At 44.6% G+C, this 22,308-nt stretch overlaps 1 protein-coding gene across 3 annotated transcripts in view; it reads left to right on the top strand.

Annotated features, from left to right (window-relative positions):
* The window catches only part of SLC1A2 (solute carrier family 1 member 2), a 150,164-nt gene that overhangs the window by 92,240 nt on the left and 35,616 nt on the right, over positions 1-22,308 (top strand). For all 3 annotated transcript variants that reach the window (XR_014069583.1, XM_081544845.1, XM_081544846.1), the window contains exons 2-6: positions 4,559-4,698; positions 6,706-6,858; positions 9,151-9,401; positions 14,234-14,402; positions 18,714-18,840. Coding sequence is in view for 2 of the 3 variants with exons in the window: in XM_081544845.1 (XP_081400971.1) it covers positions 4,559-4,698; positions 6,706-6,858; positions 9,151-9,401; positions 14,234-14,402; positions 18,714-18,840 (840 nt within the window). In the remaining variant the exon portion in view is untranslated. The remainder of the gene's footprint in view (positions 1-4,558; positions 4,699-6,705; positions 6,859-9,150; positions 9,402-14,233; positions 14,403-18,713; positions 18,841-22,308) is intronic.

Below are 22,308 nucleotides of genomic sequence, written 5' to 3'. Positions count from 1 at the left end.
TTGTGTTATTTTAGCACCTGTAACAGCACGGGGCCTGTAATATATGCCCAATAGGAACTTGTGGAATAAATGCAGAATGGTGAGAGGGTTGCTAGGTGGTATGCTGCCAGCTACTGTAGAGGACCTTGTTCCCAGGAGGAAGCACAGTACCCTGTATAGCTGCTTTCTGCTTCATAGTTTCTTTGACCAAACATTTATCAAGTGCTCGGGGCCAGGTGTTAAAGAACACAGTCCTGCTCTCAGGGTTCGAAGAGTGGTGGAGGATGTAGATGTTTAAATTAAATCCATCCTTTAAGATCCAGCTCTGGTATCAGTCCCTCCTGGGAACCTTTCTTGAACTCTCTTCTTCTTCCCCAAAGCTAGGTTAGGCACTATGCTTACCAGGTCCCATAGCATCCTGTACAGGATCTTATCATGGCTCGTGTGCAAGGAGACAAGTACCAGACCATGCGCGTTGTGTTCTGCATACGAGCTCCTTAAGGGCAAGGATTATACCTTACTCATTACTGACTGTCGTGTCTGACACACAGAGTCCTCAGTAAATACCAGGTATCCTTGTTATCACTGCTGTTACTAGGTGCCTTCAGTAACCAGCATCCGCATAGCTGTGGATGTGTGTAAAATCATCTGAAAAAATGTATCTGTTCCAGGGATGTAATGAAAGCCATGATAAATATAACAACACTGCTGTATGTTATGTATGAAAGTTGTTGAGAGTAAATCCTAAAGTTTCTCATCACAAGGAAAAATTTGTTTTCTATTTCTTTAATTTTGGTACATATATGAGATGATGGATGTTTCCTAAACTTACTGTGATAATCATTTCACGTTGTATATAAATCAAATCATTATGCTGCTTACCTTAAACTTATACAGTGCTGTGTGTCATTTATATCTCAGTAAAACTAGAAGGAAAAAAACCTTACAACTATAGGAAGGAATAAAAATGATTGCTGTTGTTCAACTGCTAAGTCGTGTCCTACTCTTTGCTACCCCATGGACTGGAGTATGCCAGGCCTTCCTGTCCCTTACTATTTCCCTGAGTTTGCTCAAGTTCATGTCCATTGAATCGGTGATGCTATCCAACCCTAAAGATGATTAGAAATGGTAAATACAAAATAAAAACAAAGCAATATATCTCTTCTTCTGAGGATATATAAGGCTTAGAAGCAGTTCTGTATTGTGCTGTACCATATTGTTTAATGTTATGTTCTGTAATATTCTCCATTTCAAGCTCTCTTTGTGTTCTGAGGGGGTGTAGGGGTCACTTAGACTTGTCAAGGATTTTTACAAAGAGTTCTTAGGGGACTCCCTGTATCCCCAGAGGCAAGCCGAGGCCCTGATGCATTTTAACAATGATTTTCTACATGCAGATGTTAGAAGCTCCTCTGAGCCTGGAGCATGTGTTTAATTCCAAGAGGGCAAGTCACAAGCATCCTCTCAATAAATACTTGTGGGTTCATGAGATTTTGATGCCACTTTGATGTGGCTGTTTTGATTCTGGGCTTCAGGGATGTTTTGCCATGGCTTAAAAGACAAATTGTTAAACAAACAGAGATTTTGTGCGACTCAGAAGGGTGGCCAACAGGCATCCAACTACACTGCTTGATGGGGTGTGGACGTTAACCTAATATTTGTGTGTTTTTACTTGGTCATGACTGTCTTGATGCCTGACGCTTTCATGACGTTGTATGGATCTTGCCAGAATGTCTGGTTTAAGTACTTGATAGTCTCACTGAAATACCAACCATGATTCTAACGTCAGTGGCAGGAGGGCTTTGAATGAAACAGAAGGCAGGGATTATGATCTTGAGGCGCTAGTAGAGTATTTTGCCAAGGGCTGGCTAACGAATGCATTCACCATTTCAGATCACGTATGGCCGCCATTCTTTATTGGCAATTTCCTGGTTTACAGCTTCAGATTATTGGCTGGAGAAGTGTTTAAAAATATAAAAAGATCCTAATGCAAGCATGGAAATATGGTCCATCCATGTTAAAAAGATCGTTTTGATCATTTTCCCTGCTGTGCTGTAAAAAGAACTTTTCCATCTGTTTTATTTGGTGATGGGAGGAAATGGTCTTTACTGCTTGCTGGTCAGACAGCCCTTGTCTGCTTGCAGTGAACTTCCTGTCCTGTTTTCTTTAGACTACCTGAATGATCATTAATATACACACATGCCAGATAGTCGAGGGGTGCCCCCAAACTAACTAGATGAGGAAAAAATTAGGCCACTGTAGGAAGACTAAGATGCTTTTATTTTGACTAATGTTTTCATTTGAGTGTTCTACCAGACCTTGCTACGTTATTCCTAATTTTAAAATATTTTAGAAGCAAGTACATTAAGCAGCTTGTTAAGAAAAAGTAAGTCATTGTATTGGGTCCCTGGTATTGACTCTGAGAGTCCAGAAGCTAAGCTTGGTGTCTTGAAAGAAAGAAAGAGAAGTCACTCAGTCGTGTCCAGCTCTTTGCGACCCCATGGACTGTAGCCTACCAGGCTCCTCCCTCCATGGGATTTTCCAGGCAAGAGTACTGGAGTGGGTTGCCATTTCCTTCTCCAAAGATTGTTTCCGCCCAATTTTGACCCGGGGACTTTTCAAGAGTTAGGCAAACGTGATAACCACTACCCTATGGAAACTATATAGCTATATGTCCCTAATGGTGTCTTGAATGGTGGTGCAACTGGATGGGTCCCCTAAGTTAAATGTCACACTTGTCATGAATATTCCCTGGAGAAAGGAACCATGTGTGCTGGCTGCCTAACATACATCATCATGTTTAACTTCCACAAGGTAGGCCTCAAGCATTTCTTTCCTTTTTCTTTTCTTTTTTTTAGAAAATATTTATTTATTTATGGATATGTCAGGTGTTAGTTATGGCACGAGGACTCTTCCTTGCAGCCACACAGGCTTCTCTCCAGTTGTGGTCTGCGGGCTCCAGAGAGCCTGGGCTCTGTAGTTTGCAGCACACAGGCTCTCTAGTTGAGACCCTGGGCTCAGTAGTTTTGGTATGTGGACTTAGTTGCCTCATAGCACGTGGGATCTTAGTTCCCCAACCAGGGATCAAACCCATTCTCCCTGCACTGGAAGGCAGATTATTAATCACTGGGCCACCAGGGAAGTCCTGAGCCCTTCTTTCTGTAAACCACACAGCTAGCAAGTGATAGAGTCATGATTTGAACCCAGGCTCTCTGATTCCAAAATCCACACTATTTCCAGTATAACCAGTGATTTCAAACCACCGGTCTACAGGTTGGTGTTGGCTCCAAAGGAATGTCTCTCCAGTCTGTGGTGGGACTATCTGGGTAAGGCTGACACCTGTCTGTCTTGAAGAAAGGCATATGTGCTAAGCTGAATCAGTCATGTCCAGCTCTTTGCAACCCCCTGTGGACCACAGGCCACCAGGCTCCTCTGACCATGGGATTCTCCAGGCAAGAATACTGGATTGGGTTGCCATGCCCTCCTCCAGAGGATCTTCCCAACCCAAGGATTGAACCGGCATCTCTTAGGGTCTACCTGCATCAGCAGGCAGGTTCTTTGCCACTAGCACCACCTGGAAATAGTTGTTTATTCAGAGACTGTGACTTGTCTTTCAAGGTGTTAAAGACCTTTTTTTGGTTTGTCACATGATGGTAGTTGTAAATTACAGCTAACAGAAATGTCCTAAGATGTCAAAATAAAAATAATTGGCCTCCCTGTGTTGGTCCTCAAGCTTAAACTTGAAATCTTATTGGCCCAGGAAGTGACATAGCTGGAAAAAAAGAGACAGTCTACTCATTGTCCTGGCAGGGTCTCTGATGGCTGACTTAGCAGAGCTTGGGTTCACATGGGGTTTTTCTGGAAGAGGACTGGGGTGCATCTGCAGTTGGATGTGATCACAGGCTGCTTAGAGAGATGCCCCCTTGACACTGAGGAACATGACTCTTGGGCAGCTCAGAGGAGTCCCGATAATGCAAGTGACCTTTTAAAAACCACAATGGAATCAATTTTTTTTAAGCTAGAAAAATCATCTTTTCCAAAAGAGAGGTAGAACTTGGACTACTAGCATGTCTAAGTTTTCCGTGTCCAGGTTGGGGAATGCTGGAACTCAGAGGCATTTAATTTAGCAGTGACTCAGGCTGTTACTTTCCTGACCTTAGATTATTAAAAAGTCATCTTTTTGCTCTTGATACAAGAATGAAAGGGCTCAGATTTTGGAGCCAGACATATCTGGGCAAATTACTTTCTGTAAAATGGGGCAGGGACACTTGCCTTGGAGAGTTACCATGGGACTCTTGGAAGAACCTTCCATTGCCTGTGCGATGCCTTTCCTGCAATGATTCAAGATAATAGGGATAAAAACACTTAGCTCGTTGGCATTTGGTGTGTTCTGGTGTCCTGCTTACAGGTGAACTATCATTCAGGGCACCCTGAGTTTCTTTGACTTTTACTTCCCTGCCAGTGATTCCAGAGTCCCAGCTGTGCCCGGGGAGGTTGTTTTGCCTCCTACATCCTGAGCCCCTCAAACTGCAGAGGGGCAGTGCCCAGCAGATTCTAACCACTGCCTTCACTTCTGTTTCAGTGCCAACAACATGCCCAAGCAGGTGGAAGTACGGATGCACGACAGCCATCTGAGCGCAGAGGAGCCGAAGCCACGGCATCTGGGGCTGCGCTTGTGCGACAAGCTGGGGAAGAATCTCCTGCTCACCCTGACCGTGTTCGGTAGGAGACAGGCGGCCCCACCTGCCCCTCTGCCCTGGTCTCTCCTGGCTCTGTGTGGAAGCTGGTTCTGGCAGCGGGCACTCTAACCCAAAAAGCAAGCCACACGTGCCACCTAACCCCACCTTTGCCCTGGCACAGACGCCTCAGTGAGACTGTTTTCCCTTTCACCCGCCCCAGCCATGTTTTCCTCCTTGGGGTCCTAGTGGATCTCAGATTCCAGTGAGCATGAACAGTTTTTGTGAATATATGAGCATACAGATTTCTGGGTCCTGCTCATAGAGACTGTGCTGTGGGCCATTTGCTTGAGACTTGGAATCTGCATCTTAAACCTTCTGTGCATGTGTGTGTGTGTGTGTGTGTGTGTGCACTCAGTCGCTTCAGTCGTGTCCAGCCCTTTGTCATCCTATGGACTGTAGCTCGCCAGGCTCCTCTGTCCACGGGATTTTCCAGGCAAGAATACTGGAGTGGGTTGCCATGCCCTCCTCCAGGGGATCTTCCCCACCCAGGGATCCAACCCACATCTCCTGCATCTCCTGCATCATGGGTGGATTCTTTACCACTAAGCCACCGGGGAAGCCCCTTAAACCTTCTAGGTGATTCCAAAGCAGATGGTCAGTATACCACATTTAGAGAAGTACCTGCATCCTGATAAAGGCAACAGTTGCCAAAACCTCACAAACAGGACTCCAAAGTTTCACCTTCTCCATACACCTCATTAACTTGGATTCAGTTAGCACAGTAGCTGACAAGGTCAGTGTGGAAGAGACTTGTCTTGAAGCTTTGACCTGCTCCAACTCCACCTCAAAAGCCTTGCCCCTCTGCCTCAGGTCTCATCCAGGCACTGGTTGTCCTTTTGTGTGACCATTGATACAGACTTGGCCTTGGGTTTTCAACCAGGATTTATTGAAAATGGAGGAAATTGCAGTTTCTTGTACTGAAACCACATCATTTCATACCTTCTCCTTTGAGTCAGTCCTCTTGGATGTCAGTGGAGTACAGTCAGGAGTGGACATTTGCCCCAGCTCAGTTCACTTAATAGAAGAAAACCACAGGCGTGGTAGGGTTTTCCAAGGGTTACCCTCCACAGAAGGGATGAAATTTCATTCATCCTAAGTTTTAAAAAAGTGTGCTCTTCACTTGTGGAAGAAAAAAATATCAGATTTCCAGCCGTGTTACTTACTCTCTTTGCATCCCTGGAGTTAACCCCATAGCCACATACCTAGGATCCCCCTGCCTCCCTCCCCAGCTCTAGTCATGTTTATGACCCCATTTGTGGTTTCCACAAGGGTGGCTTATGTCAGCCACCAGTTTGGAGTGAGCCAAGGTTTTGTTGCGGAATCCTTGAATATGCAAAGCGAAAGGCTCCTGGTAGCATCTCTGCCTGAATTGTTTCCTCCTAAATTTTATATTTTTAGATACCCTCCTTTGTCTCTCTGAAGATCAGAAAGCCTCAAGATTATGTATCAGAACATAGAAGTCAAAGACAAAGCTTCTTGAGGATGAGCCATGGGGAAATGACTGGAAGTCAAAGAAAATAGTATAAAAAAGTAAACTAGTGCCAGTTTGGTCACTTAAATGTTCCTTTTGTCTGATATTCAGTTAAAAAGATAAGAAATATATTAGACACCATGGCATGTACCCAGCCTAGGCTGGGAAGAGAAGCATATCTGACATTGTGGATTATTTCTACTGACAATCTCTGACTCTGCAAGTGGATGATATCCTAAAGAAATTGGGATCAAGTTGCCAGGTTATATTTCCCACAAAGCCTTCAGAAGGCTCTTCTTGACTCGTCCAGTGTGGCCTTTTAGAAGAGTTGGAGATAGAAAATATTTTCTCACAAGTCAACAAAATTAACTTCACTTTTCTAATGGTATTTTTGTCATGTGTTAGTCATCATCTGATAATAGAAGTACAAGAAAAGTCAACGTTATTGAACTATATCCCTAGAGCTATTCATTTGATGAGGGCAAAAAATAGATTCATATTTTTTCTCCTTCCTTATAGGTGTCATCCTGGGGGCAGTATGTGGAGGATTTCTTCGCTTGGCATCTCCTATCCACCCAGATGTGGTTATGTTAATAGCCTTCCCAGGGGATATACTCATGAGGATGTTAAAAATGCTCATTCTCCCTCTCATCATCTCCAGTTTAATCACAGGTAAGACCACCTCTCTGGCACTGGGTCGAAGTGGGTCATACTCCTGCTGCAGCTTTTGGACTGACCGTAAAATCCCTATTTGGTTGAATCAATGTATCTGATCATCATCTATGTCATTTCACTTCAGAGTCTTGGTTTTCCTATCTTTAAAACTGAAATAAGCAACCCTAAAAAAAAAAGAGTTTGCCATCTATAGGTTGGTCCATCTGTCTGTATAGCAACAAAAGATAAAAAGGAAATAGCCACATGTTAAAAGTGATCATCTCTAGAGATTTTAATTTTTAATGTACACTTTTCTCATTTTCTAAATTGTATTTATTCCGAAACTGACAAATGAAGATAACACATAGAAAAAGAAGTTTTTTCTTTAATATTTAATTGAGTGTAGAAGGAAGTGGTTATTGAAGATAAATGAAATACTAGAAATGAAACTCTTGGAGTGTTTCAGAAGAAAGATACCCTTAACGTATAGTTCATGTCTACCTGTTTTTTGGCTCAAAGAGTTGTTTCATTTGAAAGGATTTTTTTTCCCCCTCCCTGGGCTTATACAGGTAGTTTTCTCCTTACCAAATATTACTCAAATATTGTTGAAATTGTTGAACTTTAGAGACTAAGCTCTGGGTTAGGGATGAAGAACTGGGTTTTGGTTTGTATCTGGGGGACCAACAGGCTGGGCGACCTTGAGAAATCTGTTCTAGACCATCTACCTTATGAATGTAGTGAAGCTTTGGTAACTCCAAGAGATTCAGCTGTTACAGTCTCATAGCTGGTTGACCAATGAATCCAGTGAGGGAAAGAGCTGGCACTCAGTGTCAGGAAGATCTTAGCATTCAACCTCAGACTGAGTAAAGCTGTATTTCACTTTAAATGCTCCTTTTAAACCAGAGAAATTTGTTTTCCATGCCTGTTTAATAGATTGTACATTAGCCAACCTGGTAAGGAAGTTTCATTTCCATGAGCTAGAGTTAGACTTCAGATTGTAAGGACAAATAGGTCATATATGGGTCAGCTTCATTCAGAAAAGTTAATGTCAATAATAGCTTCCTCCCCCATGGCAAAAAAGACTGATCCCCAGTAAAAGTTGCATGTCTCAGTCTAGTAAAAGCAGAAACTGAAACCAGGAAGTAGAAAAACTGAAGAAACTACTGGAAAAAAACCCGGTGAAGGCTGGAGTTTTTGTGACTTGCTTGGAATTTCTGCTAACCATCAGAGAAGCTTCTGAGATATAGATGAAGCTTCCACCCATGCTGGCTGTTTTATGCGTGTGTTCTCACATCCCTACACAAGGTCAGAAAACGTGGTCTCCGTCAGGTTTCACTTGGGAGGAGTGATTGGGCTCTGCTAGAACCACTTCCACTTTCCCAGACTTTGAATTTTGTGACCCGTAATGTATTCAAAAGAGATTTTGAATACATAGGGCTACCAAGCTTTTGTTTCCCTAAGTGAGGACCTTCAAACAAACAAACAAACAAAAAAACCTAACATGTACCAGCATCACCACTTCATACGGAAAGGATTTCTTAATACCTAATAAGTGGGAAGGACATAATCTCAGAATCAAAAATTGAATAGAGCATTCAACTTTCACTATCACAGGCTGAAGGAAAATGTTGTCACCAACCAGTTTATAAACCCTGGACCAGATGTTCTCCAACTCTTCCCAGTTCCCTGTATGCGTGTGATCAGTCGCTCAGTCGTGTCTGACTCTTGTGAGCCCCATGGACTGCAGCCCACCAGGCTCCTCTGTCCATGGGATTTTCCAGGCAAAAATTCTGGAGTGGGTTGCCATTTCCTCCAAGGGATCTTCCCAACACAGGGATTGAATTGTGTCTCTTGCGTCTCCTGCATTGGCAGGCAGATTCTTTACCACTAGCACCACCCTCTAGAATCTCAAAAATATTCTTGGAAAATTGAATCGTAAATTGTGGCATTGACCAAATATTCAGTTGAAGAAGGTTTAATTAACCATTAATACATTTGAGTAATACAAAGCCAAGGGTTGGTTATAAGTATGTGTGCCAAGTAGCTTCAGTTGTGTCCAACTCTGCAACCCCATGGACTGTAGGCCGTCAGGCTCCTCTGTCCGTGGGGATTCTCCAGGCAAGAATACTGGAGTGGGTTGCCATTTTCTCCTCCAGGGGATCTTCCCAACCTTGGGATCAAACCCAGGTCCCATGCATTGCAGGTGGATTCTTTACCACTGAGCACCTGGGGAAGCTATAGGTATGCAGACAGGGGCAAGTAACAGGAAGATAATGGAACTAATCTTTCTGGATTTCTTTTTCTATCCAGGGTTGTCAGGCCTGGATGCTAAAGCCAGTGGCCGCTTAGGCACGAGAGCTATGGTTTACTACATGTCCACGACCATCATTGCTGCGGTGTTGGGGGTCATCCTTGTTCTGGCCATCCACCCAGGGAACCCCAAACTCAAGAAGCAACTGGGGCCTGGGAAGAAGAATGATGAAGTGTCCAGCTTAGATGCCTTTTTGGACCTTATTCGGAATCTCTTCCCTGAAAACCTTGTTCAAGCCTGTTTTCAGCAGGTAACCCAGAGTTCTGATAGTCTTACTTCTCCAAACTCCTAAGTTATGAAGGTGATAACTTTGAGACTATTTCAGCAAATCAGCTGTAGGCAGTAATTTTTTTCATATTTATGTCTCTGCCTAAGTGTTGTGGGGCGTCCTCTGGGGCAGAATTTTCAGATAGGAGTCGCTTAGTCTTTTTTTTTTTTTTTAAGTTCCATTTCTTTTGGAGTACTTTTAATAGCATTTAGCTCTGGAATCTGTCTTCTCCTTTTTCCTGTTTGTCTCTTTTTTCTTCTTTTTGGTTCTTGTCTCTGTATCACCCACAGGCACATTTTATCACCCTTGCCCACAACCCTCTAGAGTACCCCGTGGTTCTCAATCTTAGCAAAGTAGCAAAACCACATGTGGTCCATTTCAAAATGCTTATTTATGTTCTATAGAATCAGAATCTCCAGAATGGGCCCAGTAATTGGGTATTCATCAAAGGTATTTGAGGATATTTGTCAAAGTAATACATGAGGATTGTACAAATTTAAAGAAATTTATAGATGCACATAAAGTAAAAATTCAAGTCCCCATGTCCCTTCCCTAGGCTACTCATGTTTCCTCGTATATATATATATATATATATATATATATATATATATATATCACATACATGTTGCATATGTGTGCATAAAGTCAAAAAAATCGATCTGGGCGTATTGCATCATCCATACGGTGTTACATTCTACTTTCTTGTTTAACAGTGTTTTAGTGTCATCTCTCTTTTTCCGTTGTTGTGTATTTCTAAAGGATAAGTTCTAGAAGCAAAACAGGCCCTGCCAAAGAGTCAATATTTTGTATTTGCTGAGGTTATAAAAAATGGTCCTACAAAATCTGTAGCAATATATACTCCTACCAACTGCATACAGGCATATCTGTTTTTTGAACACACAATTTTTAAAACCTGTTGATTCTGCTGGGTATGTTACCGGCCAGAGTTCTTAGACTCTAGAAATTGATAAGAGGTCAAACAAGAAATTCAGGCAAGGCTTTATTTGACCTCAGGCTGCAGCTGGAGTGAGAACAAGTAACATCTTCTCTTGCTCTGTCCCTGAATGTGTGTGTGGGGGGGGTGCGAGGGTGCAGGACAAGCTGGTCCCTTAAATTGGGTGAGGGTAGGGTAGTCCAGGGATTAGGCCAGTAGGGTGGCTTGGGTGGTTTGTCCACTCCCTTGCTGGTGCTGTGTGCAGGGGTTGTGCCTGGTACCCTGCTTTTGTTCCAGAAACCTCAGAAGTGGCAGTTGGGTTTTGGATCTTTTTGCATTGTGTTGTTCATAATTTGCCTCAACTGTGCATGCATGCAGTTGTCTTTAGTCCCTAATAGCTTCTTTTTACTGTTGCTTGAGGAGACATTTGCCCTGGTGCAAGCATGGCAGCAAAGGGTCCCAGGTCCCGGGTCCCAGATCCTAGCCTCTCTCAAGTAAATCCACTGAGTCAGCTGCCCAGACCCCACTCAACAGACAACCAGCCAGTTGTCTAGACCCAAGGTTAGTTTAGGTTAGAATACACCTCAGTTCCCATTAGCCCTGGTTGGAAGTAAACTAGAACCAAGGAACCTCTTTCAGCCATTTCCAGTGACTCACAGAAGAATAAATTTAGGAAACAGGTTACAGAGAAGAGAAGTGTGCATTCCCAGCTGCCCTCAAGGTGCCATTGCCACCCATTGCTGAGCCAGTGTACTCTGGATAAATCTGGAATATGGTCTCTGTTTCCCAAGGCCACTTTGGATGCACTTGTAGCAAAGAGCTGTATTAAAGGGAACATCCCAGGCGGGGGAAGTTGAGTGGGGAGAGACTAGAAGCTCCCTGATGGTGCAGTGGACGGGAGTCCGCTGGCCAGTGCAGGGGACATGGGTGTAGTCCCTGGTCGGGGAAGATTCCACTTGCCACGGAGTGGCTGAGCCCGTGTGCCATGACTGCTGAGTCCGCGTGCTGCAACTACTGAAGCCTGTGTAACCTAGAGCCTGTGCTTCGCAACGAGAGAAGCCACTGCCATGAGAAGCTCTCACGCCCCAAAGAAGAGGAGCCCCCACTCACCGCAACTAGAGAAAGCAATGAAGACCCAGTGCAGCCATAAATAAATACATTTAAGAAAATAAAAGCATTCTTTGTCCTGCAAGCAGTCATAGATTAAAAAAAAAAAAAAGGAATGAAACAAGCTAGGGAAGGGCTGCTTCCGGGTACCCTCTAATGCCCCTGTCCCTCAGCCAGCCTGTTTAGAAAGACGAGCTTGCTGGCTTTGGGGCGATGGACACAACCAGCTGCCAAGTTTATTCTTAACGTTTTGGAAAGAGCTCTCTGGAGCTGGAGCAGCTGGAGACTGAGCCGGTAGGAGACCGGGGGTGGGAGTAGTATCGGAGGGAGGGGAGAGGGACAGATTTGGGCTTCCCTCCGGTGCCTGATCACAACCACACTCCCTGCAAGAAGGAGCCCCTTTTATCTGAGTGATTGAGGCAGGACTGAGAAGCAGGCAGGCCCCCGGAGCTGTGGATGTGAGCTAGAGGAGAGTTCTGTGGTGTCAGCCACGCTCACGCTCCCTGAGCTGTTGGGTCGATGGGCAATCTCTGCATGTTGCTGCCCCGGGCAAAGGGCAGTGGGGGGTGAGGGGAGCAGTACCAGGATAGAGGATCAGGCCATTCCCTGCCCCGCTCAGCCCTGGACGCACACTTCCACTGGCAAAATTCATATGAGAAGTGAGCCCTTAGTCCTCCAACGAAGCCCAAGGACGTGGTCCCTTTGGGTTAGGACTACTGGAAAAAAAAAATCATGTGGAATATTTTACCTCAGGCTGAGGGAGGGTTCAGATTTCGTAAGCCAGTCTCCGGGCAGCCCAGAGGAAAGGGAGCTTAACCCAGGTGCAATCCCATGGGCTTAGGAGGGTCTTGAAGAGGGTTGGAAGACAGGGAACGCTTAGACGGTGACATGGCATTGCCAGAAAGAAAGGCAGAGAACACCCTCTGGGTGGCAGCATCCCTAGGACCTGGCCTCCAACTCAAGCCACTCACCTGTGCTCTTTGGAAGCTGCGTTTTGGAGTCAAATAGAACTCCTTTTGAATCCTGCTTTAGTAACTACTAGCTCTCTGTCCTAGGGTTAGTTACTCACCCTGTGAGTCTTGAGGGGCTCCTGTTGACATAAGAGGTAGACAGATGTCGCATGAACACGGAGCACCTGGCCACCCACCTGATCCTGGAGGCCTCCATTCATTCAGGACGATGGCTGTGGTGGCGCTAGTGGTAAAGAATCTGCCTGCAGATTCAATGCAGGAGACTCAAGAGACACAGGTTCGATCCCTGGATCGAGGAGATCCCCTGGAGAAGGAAATGGCAACCCACTCCAGTAATCTTGCCTGGAGAATCCCGTGGACAGAGGAGCCTGGCAGGCTACAGTCCATGGGGCTGCAAAGATTTGGACACGACTGACGTGACTGAGCACACACATGGCCATTGCTCCTTTGAGCTTTAGCTTTTTTAGCCTTCTCAGAATAGGCCTGTATTTGGCTATGGTCCCCACTTTGTCCCCGGGCACATGACTCTGTTGTCCGTGGAGGCTTCCCTTCAGATCCCCCCCTGCATTCTCTCTTTGGGCCAATGTTGCCCAGGCCAAGGGGGCTGTGAGCTGCCTGCTCCCATTCAGCCGGGCTGCCCCTCTCCCTGCACAAGTGTGCATATGGCCAGGTTGGTGCACAGAGCACTGCCTTGCTCCAGGGAGGGTATGCTGAACTTCCCTCTCCCAGTTAGGAGAGCTGATCTGTTCAGCCTTGCTTACCCTTGGGCTCAGCTGCTAGAGGATTGTGTCCATATAGTTTAGCAGGCAGCACAAGTGGTGAAAGAACTCGGGGGTGGTCAGTGCATCTGAGCTGAAGTCCCAATAACTATGACATCTGACGCGTCACTTGACTTCTCCATGCCTCTTCTTCCATATCTATTCAGGCTTCAGCCATCTGTCACCTACTGTGTGCCGGCACTGACATTCTAGGATTCTGCACAGCTTCTATTTTCATGCCCAGGGAGGTAGTGATTCTCTGGGCTCAGACGCTGAGTTTTCACAGCATGCAGAGTGCCTGGCACCTTTGAAAATAGGATGGCTGCCGCAGACGTTGAGCAACAGCCTGAGCGCTTCTTAGGGGACTGTTGGCCAGAGATGCTTGGGGAACATGGAGCAAGTCTTGGCATCATTCCCGGGAAGGAGAGGCTGTCTTCCCACCTCACAGCTCCCTGCTGTGGTGGCTGCTGGTGGCTGGCACATCTGGCAGCCAGATGGAAATCCCCAGCAGAGCCAGGCTCTGTGAGGAGCCCAGGTGAGAGTGGGTCTGTGAAGACTCCACGTGTTGGAAACCAGGCAGAGAGAAGCAAATCGTGTGGGTCATGGGGTGCTGATCTGTTCCCCACCAAGACCCTCACCCTCCTGTTCCTGGCCAGATCCAGGACCCGTCACAGGGGCCAGCAGGTCATCCAACTGGGTTTCATATTTGATATTGTCTCCCTGGGAATGAAAGAAGCAGACAGGCATCCCTCCGCTCAAAGCTTGTGTCCCGTTACTGACCATACTGCTCATAGTAGTTACAAGAGAATGTTATAAATCCTGTCACTACCGGGATGAGGACCGCCATTTCTTACCTGTATTTGTGCCTTAAAGCATCACTCAGTCAAACACAGACATAAAATATTCCCCAATTTTATAATCTCGTTTTGACATTTCTTAATTATTTTTGACCTATTGGAAATTTAAAAACACATAATTGACTAGGATTTTGGTGATTTTAACAGGAAACGTCTCGTTTTTATGTTTTCTCCCCCACCGCATTAGATTCAAACAGTGACGAAGAAAGTCCTGGTGGCCCCCCCATCAGACGAAGACAGCAATGCCACCAACGCTGTCCTCTCGCTGTTGAACGAGACTGTGACCGAGACTCCGGAGGAGACCCAGGTGGTTATCAAGAAGGGCCTGGAGTTCAAGGACGGCATGAATGTCTTAGGTGAGTACCCTTGTCGTCATCGCCTTGCAGGAGACACCTCTGCCGGGGCCACGTGGCCAGCCTTCCCCACTGGGCAGCACCAGGGCCTCCTGGTTTCCTTCTCAGAAAGCCAGTCGCCCTGCTGTCCTGTAGGTGGAGCAAGAGGCTTTCTCGGGAGCGATTTGAGGGTAACTGGGACTGAGCGTTGAGATGAAGGGCAAGGGAGAAGGCAGCAGCAATACCACGCGGGGATGTGGAGGCTGGAGTCGGAGAAGGAGAAGGGACTGACACTCACGGGGCACTTCCCCCGACTTTCTGCCTGGTGTGGGCCAGTCACTTTCTCTGACTCTCCATTTCATGAGGTTACACATCCAAGTCTTTCATTTCTTTCTCTTCCAGCCACCCTTGTGTGAGTCCCAGGACTGTGTAGGCATCGGAGCTGTCCCACCCCAGTCCTCACAGTCTGTAAACAAAGGCAGTGCTTTTAGAAGTGGAAAGTGTTGGCATTGGTGCTAAAAGGAGCTTCTCAAAAGGAGAAGCTTTTGTTTTAACTTTCTGGGATTCCAGGGAGCCCTTTCCCCAAGTGTGGAACCTTCTGAGCATGCCATCACAGGGGTTCTTGGACTCTGCAGTTGGACCAGTTTGGATCCTGTTTGGATCCCTTATGGACCATTCACTGGTTATCTAAGTGTGGACAGATGGCTCTATGTGTCAAGATTCATCTGTAAAGCGGGCATGGAGTTGGCCTTTCTATTGTAGATCATTGTGAGGATTCAATGAGATTGTGCACATGGGCCCAGCGGTACGTGCCGTGTGCTTTATCGTGTGAGCTGCTCTCATCATTAAAGGCGAGCTGCTCCGTAGGAAAAAACCCACAGAGGGTAGAGACTCCCATCATGGGGGTGACTCCAGTTTAATCAACTTAGTCCCCACCCACCCCCTGGGTCCATTCTTCCCACCATAACCCAGTCCACTGCTAGAATGGTGTCCCCAAGCCAAGACAGAGGGGCATTTGGTCATAAGGTACGAGAAATGGGAAATCTATGTGGAAGAAATATGCTGATCCATGCAGAGTGAGCTTGCTAAGGATTTGAATGAGAGCTCTTTAGAAAAGATTGAGCTCACTTTGTCATCTAGGAGATCAAATGCCCCTGTCTCTTTGGTAGGGGTGTCAGATAAACAACAGACAATGTTACAGGGTTATGTCCCAAATATTACACTGGATATACTTGTATTTAAAAAATGCATTCTTTATCTGAAATTCAGATGTTATCTGGGAGTCCTTTCTTTTTTTTCTAAATTTGGAAACCGTACTCCTTACTTATCCAGAATGGTTGTCTCAGCAAGATTGCCCACCACTAAAAAGTGTCTTTTTCTTTGACCTGGCAGGAAGTGAGAGTGAGAGAAGAGATAAGCAGACCAGGTTGCCAGGCAACAGAAGATCAATAAATATTGTTGACAATCAGTGGGAGGCAAGAGAAGGAAGGAGAAAGTGGGAGAGTTCCTCTGAGGAGGAGGGTTTGCAAATACCCTTCGAATCCAACCTTGAGTGGCTCTTCTTTGCCACTGTCCAGATATCTGTGACCTTTCAGGCATTCCCAACTCCCCTTGTCCACACACGACCTACGGTCAACATGGCCCCACCATTTTGTGCTGTGGCCATGAGTAATGGGGTCAGAGCTCTGGAGTGAATCATTCAGAAGACTTTTTGTGGTCATTTCCAGCATCTTGGTGGATTCTGGGAAGTCACATGACCTTTGGCTATATTGGGGAGTTTCAACACCATTCACGACTCGCTCAGCCTCAGTGACCAAGTCTAAGAGGGCTTTGTTCAAATGAAACACTGGCTGTTCCAGTGAGTGAGTTCAATGAGGCAGTGTTTACAGAGGGGAATGACAGGCTGACCATGGGTTTCTAAGTGTAGATTGAGGCCCTGGAAAGCTAAGGGAAGTTAGACTGTTGAGAAACTTCCCATTTACAAATCATGGCTGAAATAAGGTTCTTTCCGTGGTCTTCCAAGGCAGAGATAGTGGCTTTTTTTTTTTTTTTGGCTTTGGTTTGTTTTTTGGCTTTGGAAAGTCCCAAGGATCAAGCATTGCAATAGTGAAGATAAAAACTCTGGTTCCAGCCTCCCACTTCTTTAAAGACTCATTTCTCTACTCCCCAAACCTCCAGATTACTCCGGGCTCCACTTCAATTCAATCCCAACCACTTAAGTCAACTCCTTTGAGAGACTGCTCCTTTCAACATCTCTCTCTCTTATACTCATGGAGATGGACAGTTTCTGCTGACCCTACCAGGGATGCTATTTTATTCTAGTTCTTTGGGACCTTGAGACTTGGGCATTTTCTCTTAAAATTTCCAAATGGAATTAACCACGTGACACTAGCTATTCTCAGCCATGATATTCACAGATTATTACTCACCACACACCTAGAAAACTCCTCTCTGTGGGCTTGAGATGAGCCTAAATTTGATTTCCTCTGTTACTGCAGAACTAGGTCACTCTAATTCTAGGTCACGCTAATTCTCATTAAGCCTTTGCATTTATGGCCAAAACTGACTTGTAAGTCACTAGTTAATCTTTCTGGCTAAGAGCTGAAAGGGGGAAATATTAAATATCATGGATTAAAAATTTCAGTGCAAGTGCTAGATTCTTTTTGCTGAAGAAGAGAGGGTCCAGTAAAGGATAGTTGAGCAATCTGGGTTGATGTGTACTTGGTATGAGGAGTGAATGGTTTTGGTAACTACGGAAAAGGTAAATTCAGAAGTTTGGACAGAAAGAATTTTCCCCTAAGAGGATCAAATCATAATGCTATAATTTACCTTGATATGGCTCAAGACTGTGGGCATAAATGGACACTATAGGAAACTGGATATAATAGGGAGGGGCTAGAAATAAAGTCTGCCAAACTGGGACAGAGTGGGTGTAGGGAAGAGGAGGGAGAGAGAGGGAAGAGTGGATGGCCCATACTGCAGGGCAGAAAAAAAGTCAGATGGGCAAGCAAGGGCCCGTTGCCAAGGGAACAATGACATTGATTTATAGTCCATGCAGGTCATTAGCATTGGACCACCAAGATTGGCAATCACAGATTGGTAATTGAGGGGCACATGATGACTGGTTATCAGAAATCCAGAGACACCCCCCCCCACAGGCAGTATGGGGACATCTGCTAGCCATGGAGTGCACCCCAGACACTGGGAGAGTCTGGGTGAGACTCCAGGGTGAGATGCTGAGGAAGAGGGGTGGAGGGAGTGATGGCAGAGGGAATTTTCTGGGGAGAGAAAAGCTGGGTCTTGCCTTGGAGGAACTAACATATCAGGCAGGTTTCCAGGACAGATACTCAGAGAATGAGGCAAAGGCAACACAGAAATAAGACCCAAGGTTGGCTGTTGGTCTTGGTCCAGAACTTAGTGCAGTTTGACACTGACATCAAGAGGTGGGGACAGGGTTCCTCAGACCCTCCTGGCCTGGGATTAGATCGACCCTGGGAGCTGGGGTGCGGCTACACTTAGATGGAAGTCAAGTGAAATCAAGTAAAAGGAGCAGAGGGCCAAGGGGCTAGGAAATAACAAAGAGTATATTCTAGTTTTATGATCCTGGAAAAAAAAAGCACACACAATAAAAAAGAAAGCATTCTAACTGTTTGGACCATGGAAAAAATGATGATGAATTAATAACTAACAGGTTAAATCCAAACAAACTGGGTCATCTGGGGTTTTCCAGCTGTTTTGGATTTCTCATTGCTTTCCCTTTGATTTTTCAAGATTTCTTCCTCCTTCTCAAATTAGCAATAGAAAAATAATTTCATGTTTAGGATTTTCCTAGAGTGAAACATATACCAACCATGCATTAATTTGGGATAACACCAAACTAATATAGATGTAACCCTGGCAAAGACTGAATTGGCTAATTGGCCTCTACTCTTCTAATATTGGCTCCAAAGTTTGCATGATAATCCCCAAGTCCCAACAAGCCTTCCTTCGTTAATCTATGTACTAATGGAATCTGCTTACACATGACTTCATAAGTGAGGGGGAGAGAGAGAGAAGAGAGTACTTTTTAGTTTGGAATGAAAATGAATTCATTTTCTCCAAGGAACTAACCTGCTTACAGTTCAACTTGCTCATGTGGAAACTATTCAGGAAAGCCATAATTATGCAGGGGAAAGGTATTTTCAGTGTGGGACATAATACTTTTGTCTTTTAATGCTTAATTCATAGGGTAGCTGATAGTGTGAATGTGGCTGCATACACAGGGGATGGCTGTGAGCAAGAAGAAAACACATATTTTATCATTTGTCCTTTTGTGTCCTGTGATTCACCCAACAGGTCTGATAGGGTTTTTCATTGCTTTTGGCATTGCCATGGGGAAGATGGGTGAGCAGGCCAAGTTGATGGTGGAATTCTTCAACATTTTGAATGAAATTGTAATGAAGTTAGTGATCATGATCATGTGGTAAGTGGATTTGTTCTTAAATCATCATGGTGGGGGTGTGAGGTGGTCTTGGGGTCTCCGAAGGACCCTAGACCCTCCTAGCAGGAAAGAGTGAGCAGACATAAACCAAGGAAAAATTTCTCTGGAAAGGCTTTGAAAAAAAGGAATGAAAATCTCTTTTTTGGAACTTTTCATAGAAAATGAGCAGGAAAACTATATAGCCTGTGGGCCAGATCTTATCTGCTATTTGTTTTGTATGGCTTGTGAGTTAAGAATGGGTTCTATGTTTTTGGCTCAGACGGTAAAGCGTCTGCCTACAATGCCGGGAGACCTGGGTTCAATCCCTGGAGAAGGAAATGGCAACCACTCCAGTATTCTTGCCTGGAAAGTCCCATGGATGGAGGACCTCATAGGCTACAGTCCATGGGGTCGCAAAGAGTCGGACATGACTGAGCGACTTCACTTTCTTTCTATGTTTTCATTTTGCTGAAAAAAAAAATCAAGAATAGTAATATTCATAACACGTGGATATGCAAAATTCATATTCAGTGCCCATAAATAGTTTTGCTGGGACCTAGCCTACCTATTTGCTCTTGTATTGTCTAGGGTTGTTTTTGTGCTAAAAGACAGAGTTGAGTAGTTGTGACCAAGACTGTGTAAGCTGCAAAGCCTAAAAAGTTTACTGTTTGACCCCTTACATAAAAAGTCCACCCATCTCTGCCCTGGAGGAAAAGAACACACACACACACACATACACAAACACAAACCCCAAAAAACCAAAGACCAGACAAACTGGAAATATCAGTCAGTAATTGTGAATCTGAGCAATATCAGGATACACTACACTAAGAAAGGGCCAAGATCCCAGGGATGTGGCATGACCCAGGTGTGTGGAAGAATCACTTCTCCAGTATTCTGGTGTCCAAAATGAAATGCCTCTTATATCTGGCTTCTCATGACTCATACAGAAAATAAATAAACAAATAAATAAAAGAGGCAGTTCTCAGGCCATGCAAGAAAAAGTGCCATCACACAGGATTAAATGCTCTTGGAAATCTGGTTCCACCCTCTAGTTTTACAGCAGAGAAAGCTGTGGTCCAGAGACACTAAATCTTGATTCTTTAACATTGTCATTATCACCATGATCTTTATGGCTTTCCTTTTATCTGCCAAGAGTCATGAGAGTGCTTCATACCTCTCAAGTGTAATCCCCACAACCCCGCAAAGATGATGTTATGGTTCCCATTTGACAGAAAAGGCAATGGGAAAAGGTTCATGGAGGTGAATTAACTTACCTAAGACGATATAGCCGGGAGAAGAAGAGCTGGTGTTTATACTGATATCAAAGTCTTTGGTGTGTACGTGGGTGGGGGTTTTGTTGTTGTTTGAACCATGTGAGTGGTATTGTCTCCACTTCATCTCATGTGTGTTTATGGTCAGTGGTTCTGAAATCTAGGGTAGCCAGGAGAGCATAAGCTTCTTCTCCTTCACAAGGGATCTGTGTCACCTCCAGTTACTGGAAATTTCTCATGTCCAGTATCTACCAGATAGAACGATTTTTACATGTATTCATTTCAGATCCCTACAATGGTCCTGTATGCCTACCTGGGAATGAAGTAAAACTACTCTTGACCAAACAACACGTGGGTTCTGTTTGCCATGGGAATTCTGGGTTACAGATTCCCTCACTCTGCCTTCTCCAGTCCCCCACACCTGCCTCCCCAATCCTCCTCCACTTCCCTTCGCCTGCAATTCCACCTGTTTCATCTCTTCTTCCTTTTCTTGGCCCTTACTTCCTACCTTACAAGGGCAAAATCTGTTCTCAACTTGTATTTTATCACCAAGCACAGTGATGTGCCTGTAGTAAATTCCTACTAAAACTTTAGGAACAAGTGGGCTATCTGAAAGCCCCAGGGTCTCAGATCAAGATGTTCCTCATGATTTCATGAATCGTATTTAATAGTTCTGGTCTGTTCTGATCATTGCTTTATTGACTTTGGAAACACGGAAAAGATTCTCATACAATAGTGTGTTCTTTTCAATAATTGTATTGATTCTTCAACTTCCCAGGCAATGCTAGATTTCTAAATGTTTCTTTTGTGTGAAGATTTAAAGTCACACACAATGTCATGCTGTAAAAATATTTTAAAATATCTTTTAAGGACTTCTCTGGTGGTCCAGTGGTTAAGGCACCGTGCTTCCAACGCAGAGGGCGTAGGTTCGATCCCTGGTTGGGGAACTAAGATCCCACATGTGCACGGCCAAAAAAAAAAAAAAAAAATAGTCTTTTGAATCCATTCTGAGCTTGCTGAGAGTTTAATAAATGGTAATATGCAAAGCAGAACAGGCCTCTTAGTTTTAAACATTAAAGATCTGCCTTTACTTCCTAGAATTCCTAGGAGAGTGAGCACCCTTACTGTAAATATGCAGCTCAGTTTTCTTTACTATGATGCCAATGATGTGGGTTATGTATGAAAATTCCTTCCTTCATCCATGCCAGTGTCATTTCCACTGAGCCCTTGAAGCAGAAGGAATCTTCTAGGAAATCAAATGAGTCATGGGATAAAGTGTGGCCTCCCTTCTCCACAGGGATGGAGTGGGTGTGAATCAAAATGTTTCCTCTTCACTGAAACCAGAGCTCCTAAAGATTTAGCATCATATCCCAGTAGATGAAGAGCAATTGTGAGTCAGGAGCAAGGCCTATAGAATGGTTTCTGACAGCTGTTTGGTTACCGCATCCAGCCCAACACTCTGGAGGGTGTCATATGATGTGAGATGTCAATCCTACATATTTACTTCATTCTTCAGCTGCCTTGCCAGCAGTTGATAATGATGTGTATAAGAAGGTTCTGGATAAAACAGCCAACCACATCTTAACTGACATCCTCAAAGCTGAAATCATCAGAGTTCTTTTGTAGTCTTCTCTATGTGATAGTAAGAATAGTAATGATAGTTAAAAAACAAACTAGTGCTGCCATATGACCCTACAATCCCCCTCCTGGCCATACACCCCCCAAAAACATGATCTAATAGGATACATGAACCCCAGTGTTCATTGCAGCACTGTTTACAGTAGCCAATACATGGAAGCAACCTAAATGTCCATTGACAGGTGAATGAGCAAAGATGATATAGTACATATACACAATGGAATATTAGCCATTAAGGAGGATGAAATAATGCCATATGTAGTAATATGGATGGATCTAGGGATTGTCATGCTGAGTGAAGTAAGTCAGACAGAAAAGGAGAAATATCATATGACATCCCTTATATGTGAAATCTAAAAAGAAATGATACAATTGAACCTATTTACAGAACAGAAACAGACTCACAGCCTTAGAGAGTGAACTTATGGTTCCCCGGGGAAGAATGGGGACAAGAGATGGTTAGAGACTTTGGGATAGACATGTACACATTGTTGTATTTAAAATGAATAACCAACAAGGTCCTACTGTATACACAGGGAACTCTTCTCAGTGTTATGTG

The sequence above is a fragment of the Giraffa tippelskirchi genome, chromosome 11 (genome assembly GCF_054371585.1).
Source record: "Giraffa tippelskirchi isolate mGirTip1 chromosome 11, T2T-mGirTip1v1.2.pri, whole genome shotgun sequence".
NCBI classification, from domain to species: Eukaryota; Metazoa; Chordata; class Mammalia; order Artiodactyla; family Giraffidae; genus Giraffa; species Giraffa tippelskirchi.
The sequence above is the reverse complement of the archived record's forward strand: the minus strand, read 5'-3'. Positions and strand labels throughout refer to the sequence as shown.